The sequence below is a fragment of the Squalius cephalus genome, assembly GCF_949319135.1.
Source record: "Squalius cephalus genome assembly, chromosome: 12".
In the NCBI taxonomy this organism is placed as follows: Eukaryota; Metazoa; Chordata; class Actinopteri; order Cypriniformes; family Leuciscidae; genus Squalius; species Squalius cephalus.
The window spans coordinates 27,085,339-27,111,647 of record NC_137133.1 but is presented as its reverse complement, the minus strand read 5'-3'; the positions used below and the strand labels follow the sequence as shown (position 1 = coordinate 27,111,647).

The window sequence follows — 26,309 nt, the reverse complement described above, 5'->3', positions numbered from 1 at the left end:
TTTGAGCAGTGAGTAAAAACTTACAATGCAAGTAGGCCTACTGTAAAGTAGTTTTGAATATAAAAATAAAACTACGTTTTTCTCTAATGTCACCTGACAGGAGTGACTATTTAATTGCTTTAAGGACTAATTTGTCATATTTGCAATTATGTGGGCAAATAGACAATTGTATCGCCTTGAATGAATGCAGTTTTAAAATGAACAGCAACCAATTTTATGTCTCCAAACACTTTCAATGTCAGTGCCACATGTGAACCGATGGGTGGCACTAACGTCCACTGTCGTCCAGCAAGATCGAAACCTTGAAAAGAAACGCCCATGTTTGGATTGTAAACAACTGCACAGATGCAGAGACAGGCAGGGCATCGAAACTGATTTGAGATCGGTCTGTATTTCACAGAGAGGGGTATGGGGTTGCTGCTTGAGCAGCTCTGGGAACAGATATGAACGCTGCGCGTGCACGCGTTCACAGATGCGGACTATTGTAACATCATTACAGAGACTGAACGTAAGTACGACGTGTGTCTGTTTTTCTTTTTGAAATGGTTCTGGTGAAAATAAAATATAGCGAGAAAAGACAAGACGCTGTGAAATGGTTACGGGACATAAAGCACGCGCCCTTTAAGGTTACACCATTTTTCATTTGTGTGCAAGGTATGAGATTAGTAGAACTATTACAAGAGCAGTAACGTACATAATGTATTTAGTCCACGTTGTAATGTTGGGTTTCGCCTAAGCCGTTTATATGTACATTTATTAATTTAGCACACTCATTAATTAAAATGGTGAAGATTCATTAGAAGTTCAATACGATGCAATCTTCAAAGTTGACCAGAGGGGCAGATAACAGAGTTTTCTTTTCATTTCTTTTCTTTTCTTTTCTTTTAAAATGGGTCAGTTTTAGTATGTGCTTTTCTTTAATATAGGCCCCAGGGCACGCATGTGAACACCTGTCTGTTGTTAAACATAAGCATGTCCTGACATCTATATTTGCAGGCTACTATACAATCACTTTGTCTGTTAAATTATGGTAATTCATGGTTTAACTTTAGTGTACTCTAAAAGTCATTGTTAAACCCAACCTTGATGTGACTGGATGCCACTCAAAAATAAATAAATAGCCTAAATTAATAAATAAAAATAAATTAGTCAGTTAACAGCACCAAAACAAAACCGTGGTGGTGCCATGGTACACAATCAGAATGTTATACGGCACCATGGTATTAAATGATTAAAATTACCATTTTTACATGTACTTCAAGTTACTTGGAAGAAACAATAGGCAAAACTGAAATATTGTGTTTCCATATAAAAAAACAAATAAACATGGTTATATTACAGCAATTTTTTATGTTACGATTTAAGATTCTTAAAGTTACATTATTGCTGCCAATTACTCATATTGCAATATACACTACTGTTTAAAAGTTTGAGGTCAGTAAGATCATTTATTTACATATACTTTTAATCAGCAAGTATGCAAAATGACAGTACAATTTTTTTTTTTTTTTCAAATAAATGCGGTTCTTTTGAACTTTTTATTCATCAAAGAATCCTTAAAAAAATGATCATGGTTTCCAAAAAAAAAAACAAGATTTTTTTTGCTGTTGATAATAAGAAGAAATGTTTCTTGAGAACCAAATCAGTATATTAGAATGATTTCTGAAAAATCATGTTACACTGAAGACTGGAGTAATCAAGTGCCATCACATGAATAAATTACATTTTAAAATATAGTCAAATAGAATAAATAGTTACAATAGAGTAAACAGTTACATACTACTTTAATAGTATCACTACAGTCATTGTAATAATATTTCACTATATTAATACTGTATTTTTTACTGTTAAAAAAGTAAAAACCTCAAACTTTTTAACGGTAGTGTATTAAACGAACTTATGCCAATGAAATTTATTTATTTATTTTCAATATCACTTTTGCTGCATCAGGTACAGTGTCAATCTCAGCATGTCTCATTATTTGCCCACCCTGTTGTTAGGTGACATGTTCACACTGTTCAGCTTTTATTAGGGTTCATCTTGACATCGATCTGGCCAGTTGTGGTCATGTTATGTCAAGAAACATCTCAACTTTTCTGTCAGCCTTTTCCACCTCATCATTTGCCCTGTTCTGTTACCACTCTGACAGTGACAAGTAATTTACTATGAGGACACTCATCCACACTCCACCCATTTTCCATCTCTCTGTCTCTGGTTTCACTGCTCGTCCCTCAAAATGCCTAGACAGAGTGAAAGACAAGCATCCCTATCCCATGAATTATGCAGCGCCGCTATAACCGGCTCTTGTTTTTGAACACACCTGTCAGTTTGAGCTTGCTGTCAGCTTCGGGAGTAAATCAAGTGAGTGTTGGTTCGTTTTAGGACACCCTGTTTCACAGCTTCACAAGTTTTTCCTCAAGTAAGGCCCAAGATCTGCCTGAAAAAAATGTCAGCAACACGAAACATGTCCTACTTGTGTTTCCTCTTTGAATTCTTTTCAATTTACGATCACTGTGATGCATTGTCACTGATGGCAGACATGACCAGCATAAGAGACAGAACAGGGTGAAGAACTTGAAAAACCACCCTGTCCCCAATTGGTGGATATATTTAGTCCTTAATGCTTTCTCTTGAATTCTTATTAAGGTATAGATTCATTTTCATTATGGCCTATCTTCTTTGTGATCACCTTGCAGTTATGGGAGAATCCAATACAAGGAAGTCTGTACGATGGAAAGAGACGAGCGTAATAACCCAGACCGCAGAGGACATCATTACGTCTTACCTAACAGCCTCTGATGAGAATCAGAACAAGCTGCACGAGGCAGAGGTTATGGACGTGGAAGCTGTTAAACTCCACTCGGAGATCATGAACCCAGAAGAGAGGTCTCCAACAAACAACAAGAGCCATAGTTGCTCTTTAGATCATGGTAGGCATTTTATATCGCTGTAATTCTTGTCTTGATGAAAGAAATATTACTTAAAAGGTTATAAATAATTCAATCAAAAACGTGAAATGGAATTACTTCCTTTTTTCTTTGGAACACAAAAGGTAGAAATATTTAAGAATATACTATTTATTTATTTGTGTACTATTTATGTAATTGAAATGATTCAAGTTATTCAATAATTATTCAAATGATTCAAACGATGTAACAACGTTAAAGTGTCCTAACTAAACAAAAGCACTAAGGACACTTTTACATTGTTACATTGCTGTTCTTTTGAACTTCGTTCTTCAAATCCTGAAAAAAATGATCGCGTTCTCCACAAAAATAATCAAAATTTCGTAATAAAAAAGAAACATTTCTTATGCAGCAAATCAGCATATTAGAATGATTTCTGAAGGATCATGTGACACCAAAGACTGTAGAAATGATGCTGAAAATTCAGGAATAAATTACATTTTAAATATATATTAAAATAGAAAACAGCTATTTTAAATTTCACAATATTACTGTATTTGTGTTCAATTAAATGCAGCCTTGTTGAGCATCTTAAAAAACTTTTTTTTTTTTTTTTTTTAAATCTAGCATATAGCACATATGTTATATGGATCACTTTGATGGTGCTTTTTATGAGGATTGAGAGTAATCACTATGATATGTTGTTGTATGGAAAAGAGCTGTGTGAGGATCCTTTTAAATGATTAATTTTGTTCCAGGAAAAAAAAAAAGTCAGTTTACTTGTTAGGAATGACATGAGGAAATAATGACAAATTAGTCATTTTGGCTGAACTGCTTCTTTAAGGTTAAATTTAGACCAACTGCTAACCACATGAACACATTCCAAAAACAATCTTTCCTTTAATTATTAGCAGGTAAGTAGTTTAATTAACCATAAACCTAAGTAACCATAATGCACTCAAATCACTGAATTTACCAGTTTACTAAATTAATAATTATGCATTTGCTTCTGATGTGATCTCTGTACAGGTACTCTCCCTGGACCTAGTCCTTCTCTTCTGGCTTCACTCCAATCCCTTGTTGAAGAGAATGATCACATGCTCCTCCCTCATTCCTTACATCAGGTGAGTGCACTGGGAGTTTGAAAAGGTTACGCCCACAAAAAGGCCGTTGTCAAAACACAAATTGGCATGAAAGACCTTAAAGGGCCATTTAGTTTCAATGCATTCGTAAACTTGTAAAAAAATAAATAATTAAATAACCGGTTAAACATGAAAGTATTATGCAATCAAGTAAGACATTTATCCTTTTATAGCTTTTTAGCATAAAGAGTCCTTTAAAATTCAAGAACCCTAGAGTTATATATAGAACCCCACTGAACCTTTTATTCTAAGAGTGTTGATAACTTTTGTTGTTTACTTTTTTTAAAGGGAAAAAAAGCAGTAATCTTATAGAGTGCAACAGTCTTGTTCTGGAAGTATATGTAGCTCCATTAATTTTCTCCACAGGGAAATAGATTTTTAACGGTAACATATAAACCTGTAAAGACAGCCTTAATGTGAGCTACGAGTATGATAATATTTGCTTCTGTTGAAGCTGTTATTCCACATTATTTCAACTTAGTTTTAATATAATCCTGTTTAACAGCAGAATTTGTGGTGAAAACTACATTACCCATGATGCTGCACAGAAAATTCCACCAATCTGAGTCGAAACAAGATAGTGCTTCATGGGATAGTACTTCTCTCTATTACTAAAGCTGTTAAGTTCACAGTTTTGAACCGTTTTTGTTTTTTTTTTGTCCGATTTTCAAATACTTTTTTGCTTCAAATCAAAGTTTGTAATGTTGTGATTCACCTCGATGCTAGTTTGGCTTGGTCCATGGCTTATAAAGCTTTAACAAATACTTTTTTTTAAATCCCTATGGGAGAAATGATTGGAAAAAGTGGGCGGGCTCTTATGGACTCTATTCTTATAAGCTCTTTCGGTTTTAAACTAACTCTTTAATTTCAACCAAAATGTGATATAAGTAGTACAAAAATAGCCTATTCTTGTTTTTCCATATTTTGCGTGTAAAAAACTAAAAAACCTTGACTAAAACACCATGCACATTTATTATCAGATCTGTCAACAAGACAAACTGCTGAAATGTGCTCTGTGAGTTGTTTTTTTAACCTCCCTGTAGAGTTACAAATAGAGGGGTGCAAATTGCCTCCCAATGAGATTATTGTAGTTAGATCAAATCAAGAGTACAGGAAAAACAATTCATTTTCCTGCATTACACTAAATATAGACGATCCATGTAAGAGAATGCATTAGATAGGGCAGTTCTTTTCTCAAACATTCTCCGCTCACTGTCAGACCCGTCAACATGTTCGCATGCGCTTCATTCTGTTGATTGTCCTTTTAAATGTGCTCTTCACTAGAGCTTCTCTTGATCAGGGAATTGAAATGAAATCAAGATTCAGGTTTAGCAGGAAATGCGGCTTTGATCGACCAGAGCTGAGAGTCTTTTTACTGAACGCTTGATGAAACTGTCTTTGTGATGATCCAGGAATTGGTAAGGAGATATTTTACTTGCTGATATTTTTCGTCCATATTAACAGATAGCGGAGGGCTACTTCCTTGAAGAGGACTGTATCCTTTTGCATATTAAATCCACCACTGTTATTCTCCTGATCTCTGTCTGTTTCCTCTTTGCCTTTCCTTTACTGTCACTAAATGGTCCCTGTTGATGCTGTTGTCTTAGTGACCAGGGCAAGCGTAACCAAGGGGAAGCTCACTGGGGTGTGTCTTTCCATGCTAACATTTAGGGTGTTGGGAAAAGGAAGGATGTTGATAGATATTTAATTTTAAAATGAGATTTTTATATATAACTGTTTTATTTCTGGTCATCATGGGCTTCGGTTTTTGAAAGATAAAAAAATAAAAAAATACTGTGAAATATTACGATTTAAAATAATTGGTTTCTATTTCATATATTTTAAAATGCAATTTTTTTCCTGTGATGGCCAATCAGAATTTTCAGCATCATTACTCCAGTCTTCAGTGTCACATGATCCTTCAGACATCATTCTAATATGATGATTTGGTGCTTAATGTTAAAAAGTGCTGCTTAATATTTTTGTGGAAACCATCATACTTTTCCAGGATTCTTTGAACAGGAAGATCAAATGAACAGCATTTATTTGAAATAGATTTTTATTTTTATTTTTTTACTATGTTTTAGATGTATTTACGGACACTTTTGATCAATTTAATGCATCCTTCCTGAAAAAAATGAATAATTTGTTTAAAAAAAAACCTTTTGAATGGTACTCTCTCTATATAAACACTTTTAAACGTTGCTTTCTTTAAGCATTGACTATCTCAGATCAGTGGGCAGTGGAGTTTCTTCATCTGGAGAAGCTGTACCATGAAAGACTACTGTCTAATCTGGCCTCCATACAAAAGAAATGGGGTAAGAATGCCAGATGATTATGGATAATGGTACATCAAAAATGTATTTCCTAAAATAATAACTTTAACCAGGGGAGGTCAAATTGTTTGCATGTGAGAGGATTTCCTAAAGCATTATTTGATCTTATAAAGATGAGACTCCTTTTATAAATAGTAAGTTGAATTGCTAGTTTTATCTTTTACAAGTAAACCGCAGTGGTATGGTTTAATCTCAGGAAATTGCTCATTTCCCAACTGTGCTTCATTGCCCAGACCACATGTGACTCTTTTACTTCACCAATTTCACTGCAGTACAGAGGTCAGACTCTCACATCTTATCTGATTTACTGTCAACAAGGTCTTACTGTGGAAAGTGAAACTTGAAGAATGTCGCATAGCTGTAGTTTTTTTCATTTTCATTTTTTCAAGATTTTTTTCATGAAATATCAGGAACTGAGAATGAAATGTGTGTTTTAAGACTGCTTTCACATAATCTGTGAGTACATATTGTATACTGTATATGCGGGAGAGAGAAAATGAGACACACAGTCCAAATATTTAAGACTCAAATGCATATGTTTGGTTTCAGAGTCCCAGAGGAAAATCAGCATCCAAACCGAAAGTAACTCTACTTTAAACGCTAATGGAACTGACCGAGAGCGAGAGCATATGGAAGTGTTGAGTCATATCTGCAGAACACACCAGAGGTGAGACTGTGTGTAGACAAGAACTGTCCGAGGAGAAGAAAATAATAATCATTACATTTTATTTCCAATGTTAAAATCTTAAACCCTGACAGAACCAGGGCCTTGTCAAGTACCATCAATTTAAACTGATTTATAGGGAAATACCTGAAGAAGAATGACATGAATTTTGAACATTTTCTAAACAAAATTTGGTTTTCATTTTTATTTTCTTGTCTTAATTTAATATATTTAAGAGCTTTTTGAAATTGGGGGGTAAATCACATTATGAAATAAATGTTTTTCTCCAAAACACGCTGGCCATAATTGTTGGCACCCCTAGAATTTTTTATGAAAAAAATATCTCTGAAGTATATTCCCATTAATATTTACCTTTTTTAGCACACCAGGGTGACTAGGAACATGAAATTGTCCAGCTATGACTTCTTGTTTCACAGGAGTTTAAATATGAGGAAACACAAAGGCCAAATTCCCTGAATCATCCATCACAATGAGGAAAACCAAAGAATATAGTTCTGATGTGCAGCAAAAGATTGTTGAGCTTCACAAAATAGAAACTGGCTGTAAGAAAATATCTAAAGAATTGAAAATCCCCATTTTGACCATCAGGGCAATAATTAAGAAGTCATAATCAACTAAAGATGTTACGAATCTGCCAGGATAAGGACGTGTGTCTATATTGTCTTAATGGACGGTGAGGAGGAAAGTTTGAGTGGCCAAAGACTCTCCAAGAATCACAGATGGAGAATTGCAGGGATTAGTTGAGTCTTGGGGTCAGAAAGCCTAAAAAAAATTATCAAACAATCCCTACATCACCACATATTGTTTGGGAGGGTTTCAAGAAAAATCCTCCTCGCTCCTCCAAAAACAAACTCCAGCATATTCAGTTAGACACGACTGGATCTTCAAAAGGGACCGGATTCTGTGGTCAGATGAAACTAAAAAAAGGGCTTTTTGGCTGCAAACCCACCAGATGTGTTTGGTGCACACAGGGATAAAAAGTACCCCATGCCTACGGTTAAATATACTGCTGGATCTTATATGTTGTGGGCCTATTTATTTGCTGGAGGTCCTGGACTTCTTGTTCAGATACATGGTATTATGGATTCTAGCAAATACCAACAGATAAAAAATCAAAACCTGACGGCCTATGCTAGAAATCTTATAATGGGCCGTGGTTGGATCTTCCATCAGGACAACGGTCCAAAACAAACATCAAAATCAACACAAAAATGGGTAACTGAGCACAAAATGAAGCTTCTGCCATGACCGTCCCAGTCCCCTGACCTGATGAGTGGAGTGAACTGAAGAGAAGAAGCACCAACATGGATCTGGGAATCTGAAGGATCTGGAGAGATTCTGTATGGAGGAATGGTCTCTGATCTCTTGTCAGGTGTTCTCCAAACTCATCAGGCATTATAGAAGAAAACTCAGATCTGTTATCTTGGCAAAAGGAGGTTGCAAAAAGTATTTAATAACAGGGTGCCAACAATTATAGCCAGCGTGTTTTGGAGAAAAACATTTATTTTATTATGTGATTTCCCCCCACTTTCAATTCTTTTACTTCAATGAAAGGTTAGATTTTTGTGAATTTTTTGAATGAAAGATCAAAAGGATAAATAATGCAGATTTATTTTTTACAGCCATTTTTTATCATATTTATCAGGGGTGCCATCAATTTTGACCACCACTGTAGGTGACCTAGCAAATAATGAATAATTATATATATATATATATATATATATATATAATTATTCATTATTTGCTAGGTCACCTACAGTGGTGGTATATGAATAATTAATAAATAATGAATAATTATATATATATATATATATATATATATATATATATATATATATATATATATATATATATATATATAATTATTCATTATTTGCTAGGTTTGCAATTGTATAAAATATTTTAACAACACTACCGAAATTAAATAATTTCTTAATTAATAATTTGACAAACTCTGCTCTTCTTTCAGGCCTAACTTCTCTTTGGAAAAGGTAAAATAAAAACATTATAATTGTTTTATTATCCACCAACGCGGTTTCTGTTTCTGTGAGTCTGATTAAAGCAGTCTGTTATTGCAGAACATGGATGACATAAAACTACAAAGCAGCCCAACCCGTGTGACAGAACACAGAAGATCAAAACAAGTACAAGCTTCAGTGAACTCAACCGGGGGAGAAAACCGGGCGGACGACTGCTCATGGCTGGAAGCTGAACAGGAGCCAGAAGAGAACTGTGAATTGAATGAGGAGGATGAGGAGGAGGAAGGTCTTGAGGAGGATGAGTACTGGAATGAGGAGCTGCAGGACGACACAGACTTTGACGGCCAGGTTCCTGTGGATGAGCTGGACGACCTCATTCAGGTAAAGGAGGTAGGACGCTGTAGGAGTGATGTTAATCTCTTGCATATTACCATCTGCTTATAGAAAAAATAAGCATGCTGAGACACCATCCGTCTGCTGCGATCTGTCCAAATCAACCGCTTACAGAACGATTTGTATTCCTCAGAGCTTAGATATGCAATGATGTATTAATATGGGTCCTCAATTTGATTCTTTTTACGACTTTGTGAAAGGTCAAATGGGACTTTCTTCCAATTCTCGGGCCACATTTTTTAGCCACAGGGTTTTTCTGCTTTGTGGAAGCAAAATAGTGTGATGTCATCCACAGCATTATGGCAGCCAGCTGCAGGAATTTTATAAAGAAGCGTTCTGGGAGTGTAGGGTTTCCTAAAGCTATTGGGCGTGGTTGTTTTAATAACAGTCCAACTGCAAAAACCTTCTCCAGAACTGTATTGGACACACATTCTGAAAGAGTTAGTGACTTTTTTGATCAACAAACACGACAACTGAGTGATGATTACATGTGTTTGTTTGCTTGTTCTACACAATTATTTTATAGTGATTTAAAGACTCTCATCACTTTTGTTTAGGCCTCTGATTTGACTTGAAAAATTACGAAAATGTGTCTGTTATTATTTACTCGCCATGCCATTGCAAAGCTCTATGACTTTCTTTCCTCTGCTGAACACAAAAGAAGATATTTTGAAGAATGTCGGCAACCAAACAGTTGCTGGTCCCCGTTGATTTTTTTTCTCCATACACTGGAAGTCAATGTGGCTCATCAACTGTCTGGTTGCCGACATTCTTCAAAATATCTTCTTTTGTGTTCAGCAGAGGAAAGAAAGTCATTCAGGTTTGGAAAAACTTTAGGGTGAGTAAATAATGAATTATGGGTGAACTGTCTCTTTAAGTCCTACTTAAGTGGGTTAAAAAGCACTCTTAAATTCAACGAAAAAATATATTCTATAATACATTGGTTCTAAAAACATTGGTTCACATTTAAGTATATTATTTCCATAATAAGTGCTCTTTTTAAAAGTACTCTTTTCACAAGGGATCACAATAATGCAGTTCAGTTCATTATGATGTTGCACATACTGACCCCTTGTGGTTATTAGTTGTTATTACATTATTTGCTATGTACATGCTTTAAAATGAATTCTACCTCAGATTTTGTTTTCTATTTCATGGATTTTCATACTGTATTTCTCTAGACGTTTCCCTCAAATGGCTTAGTCTCTATTTTAAAGAAGAGAGCCTGCGTCAAGGAAACAGAGAATGCGACTCCACAAAAAGACTCGACCAAACGCAAAGTCCGTTTCAGAGAGCCAAATGATGCTTTCGATCAAGGTACAATTTCATCACAGTTTTGTAAACAAGTGGTCACACAGGGCCTTTTATATATTAATGTGAGAATGATCATCTTTCTCATGCTTCCAGATGAGGTGTCTGGAAACTCGTGCCTCGTCCTTCTCCTCTTGTGTCTGGCTACTGTGGTGATTAGCATGGGTGGGACTGCTCTTTATTGTCTCGTTGGAGAGGCGTACTCTAATGTGTGTGTCGACTTCTCGCAAAACGTGGAATTTTTCTTTGGACCTGTACGACGAGGAGTGGACGCTCTCACACAGTGGCTCTCTTCTGGTGCATCATAGCAGCTATTTTATGCTAACTTAAGTGGAACTCTTTCTTTATATTACCATTTCTGATGATAAACGACAGTATTTCTCTTGAGATAATATGCAGAAATGCACATTACCGGACAGGCCTTAATAAATGTTTCTTTAGTGAGTCTGTACTCATCACACAGGGCTTCCTAATGCATAAATACATCTGTATAAAGTATTTAATACTGGTACTAAAACATGCTTATGAGAGAATTTTAATATACCACAGCTATTCCTCTGATCAATAACTAAATGCATTGAAAGAATTAAGTTTGGAGCATTACACTGTTTTTGTACATTTTAGTACTTCGATACACTACATTCCATGGTTATCTTTGTATGTATATTTTTATTTTGAGATAGATTGACTTTTCAATGGTGCTGTAAGCACAGAAATTCACATGAACAAGCAAAAATAGGTGTTTCTAGCAATGTTAACTTACGGGATATTAACTTATCAAACAGATAAGTATATTGAATAACGAATAGCAAATGACCAGGCTGAATAATGAGGATTGATCAGATCTGACTGGATTATGTGACTTCGGTGATTATTAGCACTTCTTCTGTGGTCAGCTGGTACAAAATAAATCTGAAAATTGTATAATCGTAAAAAAGACAGCAAGCAATCAATTTGTTTTTACTTACAAGCATGTTTTGTGTTCAATAATCAAAGAAAGAGTTGTGTTTTCAATAATAATCTTACAGTGCCCCGGTTTCACAAACAAGGCTTAAGCTAGTCCCAGACTAAAATGCATGTTTGAGCCGTTTTAACTGAAAGCACCTTGCACTTACATATCTTAAAATATGTCAGTGCCATTGTTTTGTCTCAATATGCACACCAGTAGTGTTTTTATCTAAGGCGCGTTTATAAAAGCTACTTAAATGTTCTAATTAAACTAAGGCCTAATCCTGGCTTAACCTAAACCCTGTCTGTGAAACCAGGCCTTAGTGTTTTAATGTTATTCTCAGAACTAGAATTCTATTTTTCTGTATGTCTTTCTGTTTTCCTTTGCAAAGTAGTACACATGACATCTCTGAATTATGACATGAAATATATTTTGGAAGTGGGTTTATGCTGTAACTCTGTCTATGATAATAGTGGAATGGTCTTCTGAATGGAAGAAAAGATGACGCAAATGGAACTGGCACACATAACCTAGGTGAAGTATGAGGATTTCACATTGGAGACCAGTGTGTCATCCGTAGACTGACTCATAGCTAATTTCATTTCAGAATCCAATAACAATGAAGCATTAACAACTCCAAAAAATATTATAGTGCCACAGCCCTGATTAAGTACCTGATCATTGTACTGTTTCTTGCCAAAAGAACAATATGCTTGAACTTTAAAGTCAATTGTAAAGTAAAGTGCATATTGAAATAATTCATTCATATTGCTTAATTTGATTTTACAATATGCGATTAATCACAAAAACGTACAGTGGGGACAAAAAAAAGTCTAGAAACGCATTGAAAATAAAGGATTCAAAGTGTAATTATAAACAGAAAGTGTTCGATTTTTCAAAACAAATTTAAAGAAAGAAACATTGTGAAATGTCTAAGATTCAGCACCATTTCTTTAATTTTGCCAATATGTGAACTCCTTTATATGTGAAAATATCAAAGTTGGTGCTGCTGTCATTAAAGCAAAAACGAAATAATTATGCTGATAAAATCATTTGGAATAATAAAAAATGCATTAGAAAAATTTTCACAAGTGGTCTGACTTGAACTTGACATTTTTGACTGATTTCTTCAAAACAGTCACTAGCTGCGATCCTATCATTTATAAATTGACATTCAAATGTTATTAACAGCTGTGAATATTTACATATAAAAGTAAATGTATGTTAATGGTCACAAAATATAGCTTACATTACACTGCAGTACTGTTGTGGTAATATCACCTTTCCAGCACAAGATGTCTCTCTACTACTTAAAAGTGTGACCGTTTCTGGAATTTTCACCCACAAACAATTGGATTTGTATATGAGCTACAATTTCAATTGATCTGAATCACAACCTGAGCTTCTAAACCTCTTCTGCAGTATTTTACACTGATACTGTACACTGTGTGTACAGTGACACCAGAGGAGCAGCAGCGGTCGCTCTGACCTAGTCTGTGTCGCATCGCACGCGGATTACAGACACAATGGCGACGCTCACAACGTCAAGCAAAAGACCGTACCATATCATAGTGTTCGGGGCGACCGGTTTTACCGGTCAGTTTGTAGTGGAGGAGGTCGCGCGGACGTGTACCGAGGGTCCAGGAGGGTCGTTACAATGGGCTATAGCCGGACGGAACCGCGACCGACTGGAAAAAACACTCATTCAGGCAGCTGACGCTCTGTGTACGTGTTTGACGCAGTACATTTAAGTTTAACAACAACTTTTTAGATTTTGGCGTAATTGTACTTTACATTGAAATGCTCACACATATTATATAACATAATTAATTACAACAGAAAATACTAAGCATATATAGTAACTCTATTTACAAAAATACATCTGTATTAATTCTCATTTGGACTGTAATCACAATACGTGTGACCATTTAGTAATAATAAAAACTGCATAGTATTACCAAGTTTGTCCCTGTACTATCAAGTTTGTCACCTATTTTTGTTTATTGTGTATTATAAAACAATAATCTCAAATTTTAGAATAGTTAATCAAGAATAATTCATTACTTCATTGTTTTATATATTATATTTTAATATATTGGTATATGAATATATCAAAGGATAATATGTTTACAATGCTACTGCCACAGTGCTTAAACTACTAAATATAAATTATTATTATTATTTTTTTTTTTGCTAGGCCAGACAGAATTACAATGCACATATGCTATTTATGACAGATTGAATTACCATACTGTCATGGCTAGACATGAGGCAGTCAGATCATGGTATTAGATGAGTTTCAACAGATTTTGTCTGTTGAGATTATCCGATGGGATTACAAGGTTTGAGAATATTGTTGATTAAAGGCATAATGTTCTGACAACCCCATCATAATCTGGAATTGCCCATACTGAGATGATTTTTAAACTATGCAATAGGCTATCTATCTATCTATCTATCTATCTATCTATCTATCTATCTATCTATCTATCTATCTATCTATCTATCATTTTGAGCTGTTAGAGAAGAGAGATCCATCCATCTCTGACATTGCATCATTTGTCTGCAGGTAAACCAGAGCTGAAGTGTGTGGAGGTTATTGTTGCAGATGTAGCCGAGCCAGAGTCATTGGCCATCATGTGCAAACAAGGCTTCATTGTGCTCAACTGCGTGGGACCAGTAAGTCCACAAACACTATAGTAAAAAAGCACAGTAAGGGGTCAGTTTACACATCTGTGCATTCACACCTGTCCCAGCGCACACATAGTCCCACGATAGCTTTATGACAAAAAAAAAAGATAAATGGAGTTGTGTTATTCTGAGTGAACTGTTGACTGTAAAATGCCATTTTGCATTTATGGAAGTAGATTGTGCTGAGTTGTCTTCTTTCAACAGTATAGATTCTATGGAGAGCCTGTGGTGAATGCTTGCATAGAGAATGGGGCCCACTGCATTGACATCTGTGGAGAACCTCAGGTAGTTACTGTTATGCTTTTTTTATCACTGTTCTTTGCAGTCATTACTCCAGTCTTCAGTGCCACATGATTCTTCAAAAATCATTCTAATATGATGATTTGGTGCTCAAGAAACATTTCTTATTATTATCAATGATAAAAAACAGTTGTGCTGCTTAATATTTTTGTGTAACCTGTGACTTTCCATTCTTTGATTAATAGAAAGTAAAAAAACAAAAACAAAAAAAAACATATTTTGTAACATTATAAATGTAAAGAAAAATCTAACTTACCCCAAACTTTTGAATGGTAATGCAGATCTCTTTGTTTGTTGAATTATGCAGTTTTTAGAGGGGATACAGCTGAAGTACCACAGTAAAGCTCAGGAGAATGGTGTGTATATCATTGGAAGCTGTGGGTTTGATTCAATACCAGCAGATATGGGCATCCTTTATACACAGAATCACTTCAAAGGTAGGTTGCATGTCTGGATAATGTTTTATTATTAATAAATTTATACCATTTATACCAGTACCATACAGTATTGGGGGAAAAAAATCTAATCCTGACTTGACTTATAACAGGTATAGAGGTGCTATTTGCATCAGTGTCCTAATGCTAAAACGTACATATGTTACTGTGATATTTACCCTGTGTATGAACTTTGACCTTTGCTTCACACGATCCTTGTGCAGTCGGTTTCTTTAATCTCATCCCAATTAGTGGGACGTGTCGTGACAAAGGCAAAGGCGCTCAGTGCTTACAGGATGTGAGTGTCTGTCGTTGGCCTTTGAAGTGCTGCTGTGGGCAAACGTGCCTGTAGAGCAGCAGATGCCTGACAACTCCTCTGTATGTCTTCCACAGGAACGCTCACTGCTGTGGAGAGCTTTTTAACCGTCAACACAGGACCTGAGGTGAGCAGTATACAGTAAACAGTATTTGCACAACTATATTAAGGGTCCATTGGAATTTGATTGGCTGTTATTGAAAATGAGCTCTCAAACTTTGGTTTGATCTAGGATTAAAGCAGTGCTTATATTAAGCTCTGGGAATTCACAATTGCAGCTGCTCATAAATAATGCAACTAACTGTCATATCCCGATGGAGCAAACTAGGAATTTGTGGGAATTCATGTTAATGAGTAACTTGATTGCAAAGGAGACACACTTTTTTTTTTGGGGGGGGGGGGGGGGGGGGGGGGGGCTTTGATCACCAAAAAAAATAAAAAAGAAAATGTTTAAATACATTCTGAAACACTATATAAAATTACATAAAAACTTTACATAAATTAAAATTCCAATGTTAGGGTAGCAGATGGCATAAAGCGAGTATATGGAGAGTATTATGGCCCATATTTTGTAGTATTTCATAAGCAATCGATCAAATTGTATTTCCTGCTGTTTTAATCGGGTATGAAGAGAGCTATAACAGATTGTTTGCATCTGACCTATTGCATGTCCTCAAAACAGCAAAACATGTCTTGGCTTTTGTTCATCTGTCTCGTCTTCTTCATCAGGGTGGATGTGCACATGATGCGACATGGCAGTCAGCCATCTATGGCTTTGCTGACAGTGCCAGTCTCAGAAGAATAAGGAAGAAGTTTGGGCATAAACCTCTCCCGGCCGTCGGCGCTAGAATTAAAAAGAGGTGGCTTTAAGTATTTATAAAAAAATTCTCAACATTAGATTCTATTAATAATATCTTGATCATGTTTCATGTGCTTTATATAGCAGTTGACTCCCAAAGGAGTGAAGGAGAATTGTTCTCAGGATGGAAATCTGTACTTGTGTTAATTTGCTTGCTATTTTGGTGTCCCCAGGGGAGCTGTTTTCTTCACTAAGGAGATTGAGCAGTATGCTATTCCCTTCATGGGCTCAGATCCATCTGTGGTGCGACGGACTCAGCGCTATATGCATGAGGAACATAAACACTGCCCTGTGAGTCTAAAAAAATGACACGCACTTTTGATACCAATGTAATATATTTAAATATATATAATATATATATATATATATTTTTTTTTTTACAATTTTCTATGAAATGATATCTATTTATACATGTGTGTGTATGTATATATACTTATAGTCATCTTTTTATAGTTTACCATGAAATAAACTCAAATGGACCCTTTTCAAAGACTGTTATGACACATTTCCACAGTTATATTTTTTTCTTTTGCTATTATAGCAAATGGGAATGCAGTTTATTTGTAACTTTTGCTGTTGTCTGCCATTCACCAGAATAGATGTTTATATATATATAAATATATACATATTAGGGCTGTCAAACGATTAATCGCGATTAATCGCATCCAAAATAATTTTTTTTTTACATAATATATGTGTGTGTACGGTGTATAATTATTTTCTATATATAAATACACACACATGCATGTATATATTTAAGAAATATTTGCATGTATATACTGTGTATATATATTTATATTTTATATAATTTATATTATATATAAATATTTTACATATAAATAACACATTTTTCTTAAATATATATGCATGTGTTTGTATTTATATATAGAAAATAATTATACTCCATACACACACATATATTATGTAAACACAAACTTTTATTTTGGATGCGATTAATCGCGATTAATCGTTTGACAGCCCTAATACATATATAATTATATTATATTGCTTTATATTTAGCAATTTGTCATCATATTAGCAATTTGTCATCTTTTTTAGTTTACTGGTTTATACAGTTTACTTTTTAGTTTATAGTGATATAATCTCAAATTGTAATGTATATTTAAAATATCAAAATAAAAATTATTTTTAAACAATTCAATTATTTTAAAATATTAATAAAAATGTAATAAATATTTAATTTTATATTGTAAATTTCAATGTACTCTTACAGTCTCTTATGTTCAACAAGGCGTCAATATTATGTATTCTTTTTTGTCGTTAATAGTATTTTGACTAAAACAATGTTTTATAAACCTTGCCAATCAGTTTTTGTGAGCAGAACAATTTTAACCCAAACCCATTATTCAGTTTTCTTAAACTCTTATTGGAATGTAGATCCAATGGGTTCTTGCCTACCCATCTGCATCCTCTTAAAAAAGACAGACTTTGACAGTTTCTTCCCTTGCTTTCCAAACACCATTATGCCCATTACTAGTTTTAATTACATTTCTTCTCAATCTGTCTTGTGCGAGCATGATTACTGTGATAGTGCTCTGAAAGCCTTCAAGGAAAGAGCAGGGGATGATTCACAGTCTTTGTGATTCATTGTCCTGTTCTTTCATCTCCATAGTGATGACCACTGTGTACAGGGTGATGTCATGAAGGTCAACAGAGTGCTGTCAGGATATGGTCATTTTTGATTGATGTCTTGCAGTGAACTCAAATGTATGTGTTAATAATTCAGCAGTCACAAATGTGTGCAGTTCACTGTCCAACCCACTTAGTTGTTGTATATATGGCCTTCATTTGATTGAATCAATTGTCAACAGTTCACTGTTTTACAGTACAATTGGTTTCCTCTGTCCTCTTGTCCTCAGGTTCAGTACATGGCATATGTAGGTATTGGTGGTCCCTTCTCCGTGGTGAAGACCCTCTTTGCAGGCGTGCTGTTCTGGCTCATGGTCAAATTTAGTTTTGGCAGGGGATTGCTTACTCAGGTCCAGTACCATTTAAAAAAACTTTGGATTATATTTGAACTGTTAAAAGAAAACTCGCATTCATACCATAGCACAGCATGAACTGCTTGTATAAACTCATGAATATCAACTCAAGTGTGTTTTTTTATTCTCTCTACTAGTTTCCAGAATTTTTCTCATTTGGTTTGTTCTCCAAGTCCGGACCGTCAAGAAAGCAGGTACAATAAAAATGCATTGAAACTCACAGAACAAATGACTAAGCCCTGATTTGTTTTGTTGAAGATACATTTGGTGTCTCTCTGCCATTGTTGTCTTATTTCAGATGGATGGAACCTCTTTCTGCCTGAGGTTTATGGGGGAGGGCTACACAACAGGTCAGGACCCCTCTCTAGGCAAGCCAAATGCCACTATCAACACTGAAATAACAGGACCAGGTATTGTCCTAGTAATTTGATTTGACACAAAATATTCACCTTAAATACTCAGACTTAAATGGTGACTATTGTCGTATTTTGCAGAGCCAGGATACATTGCTACACCGATTACCATGGTGCAGGCAGCTATTACACTGCTGAACGAATCTCACTGTCTCCCTAATAAGTGAGTAATCTGACCTCAAAATAATATATGGATGATTCTTCAGCTATTGGCACTTTGGTGAACTTAAAAAAAAAAATACATTTCATATTCTCAGTAGTTTATTTACTTTTTTGTAAATTGGATTATCCAATATTTGTAGAATATTGGATAATCACTACCGTTCAAAAGTTTGGGGTCAGTAAGGTTTATTTTTTTATTTTTTGAAGGGGGGGAGAAGTTAGTACTTTTATTCAGCAAGGATGCGTAACATTTCTCAAAGTTTAAGTAAAGACATTTGTAAAGTTATAAAGCAGCACAGCTGTTTACAAAATTGATAATATCAGAATGATTTCTGAAGGATCATGTGACATTGAAGACTGGAGTAATGATGCTGAAAAATCATTTACATTTTAAAATATATTCAGTTGAAAAAAACCCCAAACATTCACAATATTACTTGTCTTACTATATTTTTAATATAAATATATGCATAAAAGGTGAGCATGAAATACTTTTTAAAATAATATTACCGACCCTGAACTTTGGAACGGTAGTGTATATATTCTGTCATTTTTGAACATTCACAAAACAGTTCCATTTTCACTACATGTGAAATGCTAATTGTAGATTTAATTTGAAAGAAATCAACCCCTGGGTGGAAGAAAGATTTTCTTCATATTTGAAGAAACATCCATATATGTGTTGGGGGTGGTTTAATATAATTGCTGTGGTTAAACCTGAATACACTTCGTTTTTGGATACTAAATTTCAAAGCTACATGTGAATGTTAACTGTAGAGTCACATTTACGGGTTGATGCTGAATGTTATTTGAGTCCTTTCTTACCTGTTGTCCCTTTGTTGGTCCTCACAGAGGTGGCGTGTTCACTCCGGGCTCAGCGTTTGCAAGAACCACCCTAATAGAGCGTCTGAACAAACATGGAGTCCAGTTCTCACTGAAGAGCGGACAGTAGGCATGAGTACTCTTGTCAGATTCACTCAGCCTAGCTCATCTCTTTTGAAATTTTGCATTGACTTTCACAACAAATGAAGATATTTTAATGAAATCTAAGAAATTTATGTTCCACCATTGAATATCTTTTCACCCATAACTCTGATGCTTCAAAATATTCGTAAAGAGGTCACAAAAGAAATCCATAGGGATAGAGAGGTTTAATGTTCTGAAGAGACATGATCACTTTACATGAATATAATTTAGGCTTTTATTCACATAAACATTGATCAAATTTGGTCACAGAAGCTCACACAGCACATTTGAGTTTCTGTAAGAACCAATGAGGTTTGTTACGGTTCAGCTTCTGTTTACTATTTGAGTGCTCTGTGTATGTTCGTTGTATACAGTGATTATATACAGTGATTGCGTTTCTTCAGAAAACTTAGATTAAACCGCTCTATTAATTTGGAGTTGTTTTATTTTTAATTTATACATTTTAAAATTTTGTTTTATTCTGAACGTTTTGAAGCTTGGGTGAATAGATTTTAACTCGAAATCTCTCTGATTTTATTAAAAATATCTTCATTTGTGTTTTGAAGATAAATGAAAGTCTTGTGGGTTGGGAGTGAGTTATTGATTTGGCCATTTTAATTAAGAAAATGTAAATTTACCCAAAAGGGTGAACTATCTCTTTAATCTCTGTTTTAACATGCCTTTGACAGGAATCTGCCACTAGGTGTCTCCTTTTTCCATTTCCACATCTGCCGTTATTTATGTGGAGATGACAGGAAAGGTCATTTGGTGTGAGAGGGGTAGACGTTGTTTGGGGAGATTAGGAAAGGCAATGAATATATCTTTTTAAGGGAAGACGAGAGGTGACTGGGGGTCGCAGTGGATGTAGAACAGGGGCTGAAAGGTGCAGGCCAAGGTTGAAGCAGCCTGGCAGGCGCAAGTTAGTATGACTCAGCTTCAGCTGCTTTCAGTCTTACAGAAAATGAAGAGATGCAGGGACGGAGCTTGTTTTAATCTGTATTGTCACACTTGACTAAAGAAAGTGTGTTGTAAACTCACAGACCTTGCATACATGCATTGAGGACATATGCTGTATGCTGTAAAAATTAAATAAAGAGCTGAAGTTAGTCATTGCGTGAGGGTTTGAGAGTTATCTTGTCAAATTGAAATTGTTAAATTTTTTAACCGTATTATGATATTCTTATGTCTTATGATTCCTGCCGTTTTAACTATAGGATGGATTTTTTTTTAACTATAGGAGTAAGACAAACCAACTAAAACCATAAATCATCATAGAATTAAATCCATTGCTTTTACTTGCTTATGTGTGCCTGGAGTTGATATGACATAAAATGAATGATATTGAGGACACAGAAATATGTAGATTATCCACCAATTAAAACAACCAACCAATTATATATATATATGTATATGTATATATATATATATATATATATATATATATATATATATATATATATATATATATATACACACACACACATACACACACACACACCTGGAAAATGTATAAATTCTAAAAAAGTTTTTAATGTTTAAAGTTAAAACCAGCGACTTTTTATATACCCTACCTTTGAAAAGTTTAGGGTCCAGCAGATTCTTTTGAAAGAAATTAATACTTTTATTTCGCCAGGATGCTTTTAATTGATCAAAAGTGACAGTGAAGACTTTTAAAACAGTTAAGAATATTAGTGTTTTTTTGTTGTTGATAAAATAAATGCAGTCTTAGTGAGCAGAAGAGACTTTTGAACAGTATTATATGCATTAAATAGGGACATGAAAATGTAGGCTACTACACAAAGGAAATGACCCAGTAATGCTTGTAGATTTGAGACTCCTATATTGGTTTGTTTGTTTCTTTCTTACTCTCTCTCTCTCTGTTTTGTCTGCGCTGCTATTCCCATATTCCCGTCACATCCTCAGCCAGTTTCCCCCACACCCGTAAGCTCTTTAACACATCTTTATCTTTCAAATGCCATTCCCATTCCTCCTTTCCCCCCGCCTTTCCACCAAGCTTGCGATCCAGTCCGAAGGCTTCTCTTTCCGGCATATTGTATGCATTGTACATAAAACCCTTATCAGTCTTCTGTACTTTGTCTTTCTCTTTCTCTCCCTCCCTCATTCCAGTCCTCAGAGGAACATTGTTTCTCTTGCCATGTTTTAGAGCGCCTGGTACTCACGAGTCTACTGCAAAGCCTTATGTAAGTCGCCCTCCCTTCTCACGCTTTCATTTTGCCCAAGCATCACCCTCAATCTCAGTCCTCCTCCGCCCCTCCCGAAGTCGTCCGACGGATTGCATGAAACGACCGCATGCGTAATCTCGGAGGGTTAGGACTATGTGTGATCTTTCTCGACTTGCCACAGGGACGTGTCAAAGATCTGGACAGATCCGGTGAAGCCGTGCTAATGTGTTGCAGTGAGCGCTGGGGCGGAAGAGAAGGATTTGCTGTATGATTTGGACTCCTTAACAGCGGACTTGTTTTGTGGTTGCAGGACATGGGGCGGCTATGCAGCATCAGTTACAGCTACGGGGGGAGGAGTGGACAGAGGGGGAGGGGTGAAGGTGTAGAGAAAGTGAGACAGGGAGGGTGAAATGGTATATGAGCCGGAGAGAATGTGAAATTCAGCGAGAGTGAGAGTGAAAGACGGACTGAAGGCGTGTCATTTTGACTTGATGTGACAGGAAGAGAACATGTTGGTTCAGTATAAACAGCAGAGCACTGAGGCGAGTTTAAAACTATTTAGAAGGAAATAAGTACTAGATTCTAGAAGTTTCTAACTTTTTATACCAAGGAAACCGTAATATAATGAACCCCTTGTCACAAGAAAGGAGATGAATCTATTTTTACATTTGGTTTTTAATTCTTACTGTTGAAAATTTGAAAATCTCAATAGAATGAAATGTTTATTTGACTGTTTAAGCTTGGGTTTATATGTAGATATTTTTTTTTTTTTGGAGGGGTCAATGTTTATATATGCCATTTTTTCCTGATGTGTAATTGTTCCCAACATTATTTTGAATCATTATGTACTGTTCCAGATGGACTTAAACTGGAGTCTGTGGACTGATTATTTGATTGTTTAACTATGATCTTGATCACCTGAAGACCTTTCTACATAATTATTGAGAATACATGAAATTGTCACACTGACGAAGGCAAAGAACCGAAACGTTTGTATAATCTTTATCTCCTGTTTGTCATAAAGTATTTTTAGAGTGCAGATGGGGTTTTTTTGTTGCATTTTTGTACTGATATATATATATATATAGGTCCTAGCTGTTGTTAACCTTTCCTGCTTCTGTCTCCTAACCGTGGTTGGGAGACACAGGGGAGATCCGTTTTCTCCAGGGACGGAAGTTCTCCTCCCGGGGTTAACTCCCTAAACTTCACGCTGTTTAGTGTGATGGTAGCATATAAAAACAAAGAGGCCGTCTTGCCGAAGAGTTTAGGTGCTTTATTTTGCTGGCTGCACTGAAATACACTGCGCATAGCTAACTACCTGCACTGGTCACCGTATCACTCTCACACACCACTCTCATCCGCTGCTTCGCGGGGATCATACAGGGGGAGGGAGGGGTGCGCCTCGGACACGCGCACTCACTCACTCTCTTCACACACTGAGCTGTCCTAAACTAAACACATTGGAGACACATCCCACAACACAGCACCTAATTAGCTGGGAGTGCGCGGTGAGTGTTTTGATAGCTCTCAATAGATTCAAATAATTGTGTTTCATGGTTTATTGCAGTAAATATCCTAATTCTGTCAATACACATTCAAAACTTTTGGGTTGATAGGTTTTTTTATGCTAAACAAGGCTGCATTTATTTGATCAAAAATGCAGTAAAATTGTGAAATATTATTACAATTTATGATAACGGTTTTCTATTTTAATATATTTAAAATAAAATGTATTCCTTTGATGGCATATTTCAGTCTTCAGTGTCACATGATCCATCAGAAATCATTCTAATATGCTGATTTGGTTTTCTTTTATTATATTATTAATTTCAACTTTTGTTAGTCAAAAGGACATTAAAACCGATTTGAACCTATTTTGAACTTTAAATAAAAAAAAAAGAGTACTAATTATGGAAATAATGTATTTCCATACTTAAAAAGAATATACTTAAGTTTGAACTGAATGCTTAATATTTTTAGTTGAAGACCGTGATATTTTTTCATGATCCATTGATTAATAGAAGGTTCACAATTACAGCATTTATTTGAAACAGTAAAAATAGAAATCTTTTTTAACATTATAAATGTATTTGCTGTAATTTTTTATAAATTTAATGCATCATTGCTGAATAAAAGTATTAACTAATAAAAAAAAACTGAACCAAAATTATGTGTATGTTAAGAAATAATTGCTAAACATAATACCGTAAGTTAACACTTTGCCATAGATATAGATATCAGGCAATGAGAATACTAATTGTCACTAATTATAACATAACATTTTGGAGGGAATGGGACACAGATGCAGAATATTTTGGACACCGTAAAGAACAAACAGCCACTCTTTAAACGAATTTTGCTCTCAGATTAGCCCTGTGGCTGAGAGAGGTTGCATCTTCGTCGTAAATCTCCAGCATCTTTAATTACCTCTGGGTCAGCAGAAAAGCACACTACAGCACCTCGTTCATCAGCCAACCTCACACACAAGGCCAAAATGAAAGAAAATCACATTTGTTTTTCCTCAGGAGGGAATGCAGCTCACAGCACTCAATTTTATTAACCTAAAGGCCTGGATTTCACTGAGGGAAATGCACCGTTCCCCGTTTCACACGTCTGTTGACTCACGTATTCGAAATACAACACGAGGCACAATGACTGCCAACATACATTGGCATTGTATTATTGCAATGACTGGCACTATCACATATAGGATCATTCAACAGACAGGTTTGTTTATAAGCCTATGGAAAACCAGCAACGGAGACAATATTTAGATGGACCACATGTACAACATCTCATCTTCATAATCCGTTTTTTCTTCTTCTGTGAAACGACTCCACTTTGAAAATGGTGTGTAAACATAGAGGCTTTCTATGCCTGCAGTGTGGATATTTTTATGCTGATGAATATTTCATGTGGTTCAGTGTTGCCTGATATTGCAACACCTTTTCCAAATGTCTCTTGCAAATGTGTGATGATACAAGAGACATGAGCTTTTTTCCTGTTAGCTCTATTGTTTAAAGTCACCATAAAATCATTGACAACTTTAGTTTCTTTATAGAATATTGCAGTATTTATTAGAAATGATTTATGCATGCACATCATTATTAAAAAAAAAAAAAATGAATGTGGCCTAGTAATCTTTAATCAAAACATCTTCCCCTCCCTCTTGAAAAGACATTTCTTCTCTGATGACGTGTTTACTGGCGTGAGGGCGGGGCAACCTGTCACTCACATGACATCACAGCAATAGCAAACCACAACCATCCAACTATTCAATCAATTCCCGATGGACAAAATCCCTACATTTGTTCTTGTTCAAAAAGCTGTTTCACTTGGATACACATCACAATAGGAAAGGAAAGACTATCGCAACTTCCGTTTCATGATGACTTTAATCATTTCATCAATAAAAATGAATAGAAACAAAGCCTTTCTGATGTCTATTTTTAATCAATCTGATAGCATACCCTTTATTTTACGTCTCGTCCTCTTATTTTAATGCATACTTTTGCAGTGTACCTCTGGTCTGAAGTGTTCATTATAATACACTGTAACAGCATATATGATAATTAAGCTACAGTGAGGAAAATAAGTATTGCTATTTTGCAAGTTCTCCCACTTAGAAATCATGGAGGGGTCTGAAATTGTCATCGTAGGTGCATGTCCACTGTGAGAGACATAATCTATAAAAAAAAATCCAGAAATCACAATGTATGATTTTTTAACTATTTATTTGTATGATACAGCTGCAAATAAGTATTTGAACACCTGAGAAAATCAATGTTAATATTTGGTACAGTAGCCTTTGTTTGCAATTACAGAGGTCAAACTTTTCCTGTAGTTTTTCACCAGGTTTGCACACACTGCAGGAGGGATTTTGACCCACTCCTCCACACAGATCTTCTCTAGATCAGTCAGGTTTCTGGGCTGTCGCTGAGAAACACAGAGTTTGAGCTCCCTCCAAAGATTCTCTATTGGGTTTAGGTCTGGAGACTGGCTAGGCCACGCCAGAACCTTGATATGCTTCTTACAGAGCCACTCCTTGGTTATCCTGGCTGTGTGCTTCGGGTCATTGTCATGTTGGAAGACCCAGCCTCGACCCATCTTCAATGCTCTAACTGAGGGAAGGAGGTTGTTCCCCAAAATCTCGCAATACATGGCCCCGGTCATCCTCTCCTTAATACAGTGCAGTTGCCCTGTCCCATGTGCAGAAAAACACCCCCAAAGCATGATGCTACCACCCCCATGCTTCACAGTAGGGATGGTGTTCTTGGGATG

At 35.6% G+C, this 26,309-nt stretch overlaps 2 protein-coding genes across 6 annotated transcripts; both read left to right on the top strand.

Annotated features, from left to right (window-relative positions):
* Nucleotides 1-324: 324 nt before the first annotated feature.
* Nucleotides 325-11,468, top strand: cnstb (consortin, connexin sorting protein b). Of its 5 annotated transcripts, none has more exons than XM_079888434.1 (10): nt 325-508; nt 2,697-2,930; nt 3,936-4,030; nt 5,513-5,543; nt 6,280-6,366; nt 6,934-7,051; nt 9,039-9,060; nt 9,148-9,429; nt 10,623-10,758; nt 10,849-11,468. In XM_079888434.1, the coding sequence occupies exons 2-10, from the start codon at nt 2,699-2,701 to the stop codon at nt 11,058-11,060; spliced, it is 1,215 nt and encodes a 404-aa protein (XP_079744560.1). In that variant the 5' UTR covers nt 325-508; nt 2,697-2,698; the 3' UTR covers nt 11,061-11,468. The 5 variants fall into 5 exon arrangements, with proteins under 5 accessions (XP_079744560.1, XP_079744558.1, XP_079744557.1 ...); XM_079888432.1 differs by having other exon boundaries at nt 379-508; nt 9,148-9,438; XM_079888431.1 differs by lacking the exon at nt 325-508 and adding an exon at nt 525-654.
* A 1,520-nt stretch (nt 11,469-12,988) lies between these two features.
* On the top strand, nt 12,989-23,066 carry sccpdhb (saccharopine dehydrogenase b). The gene is made up of 13 exons (XM_079888457.1): nt 12,989-13,426; nt 14,271-14,380; nt 14,597-14,677; nt 15,000-15,129; nt 15,520-15,569; nt 16,172-16,302; nt 16,475-16,592; nt 18,182-18,301; nt 18,442-18,498; nt 18,603-18,714; nt 18,799-18,880; nt 19,732-21,247; nt 21,320-23,066. Exons 1-12 carry the CDS (start codon nt 13,228-13,230, stop codon nt 19,829-19,831), a joined length of 1,290 nt encoding a protein of 429 aa, XP_079744583.1. The 5' UTR covers nt 12,989-13,227; the 3' UTR covers nt 19,832-21,247; nt 21,320-23,066.
* Nucleotides 23,067-26,309: the final 3,243 nt, after the last annotated feature.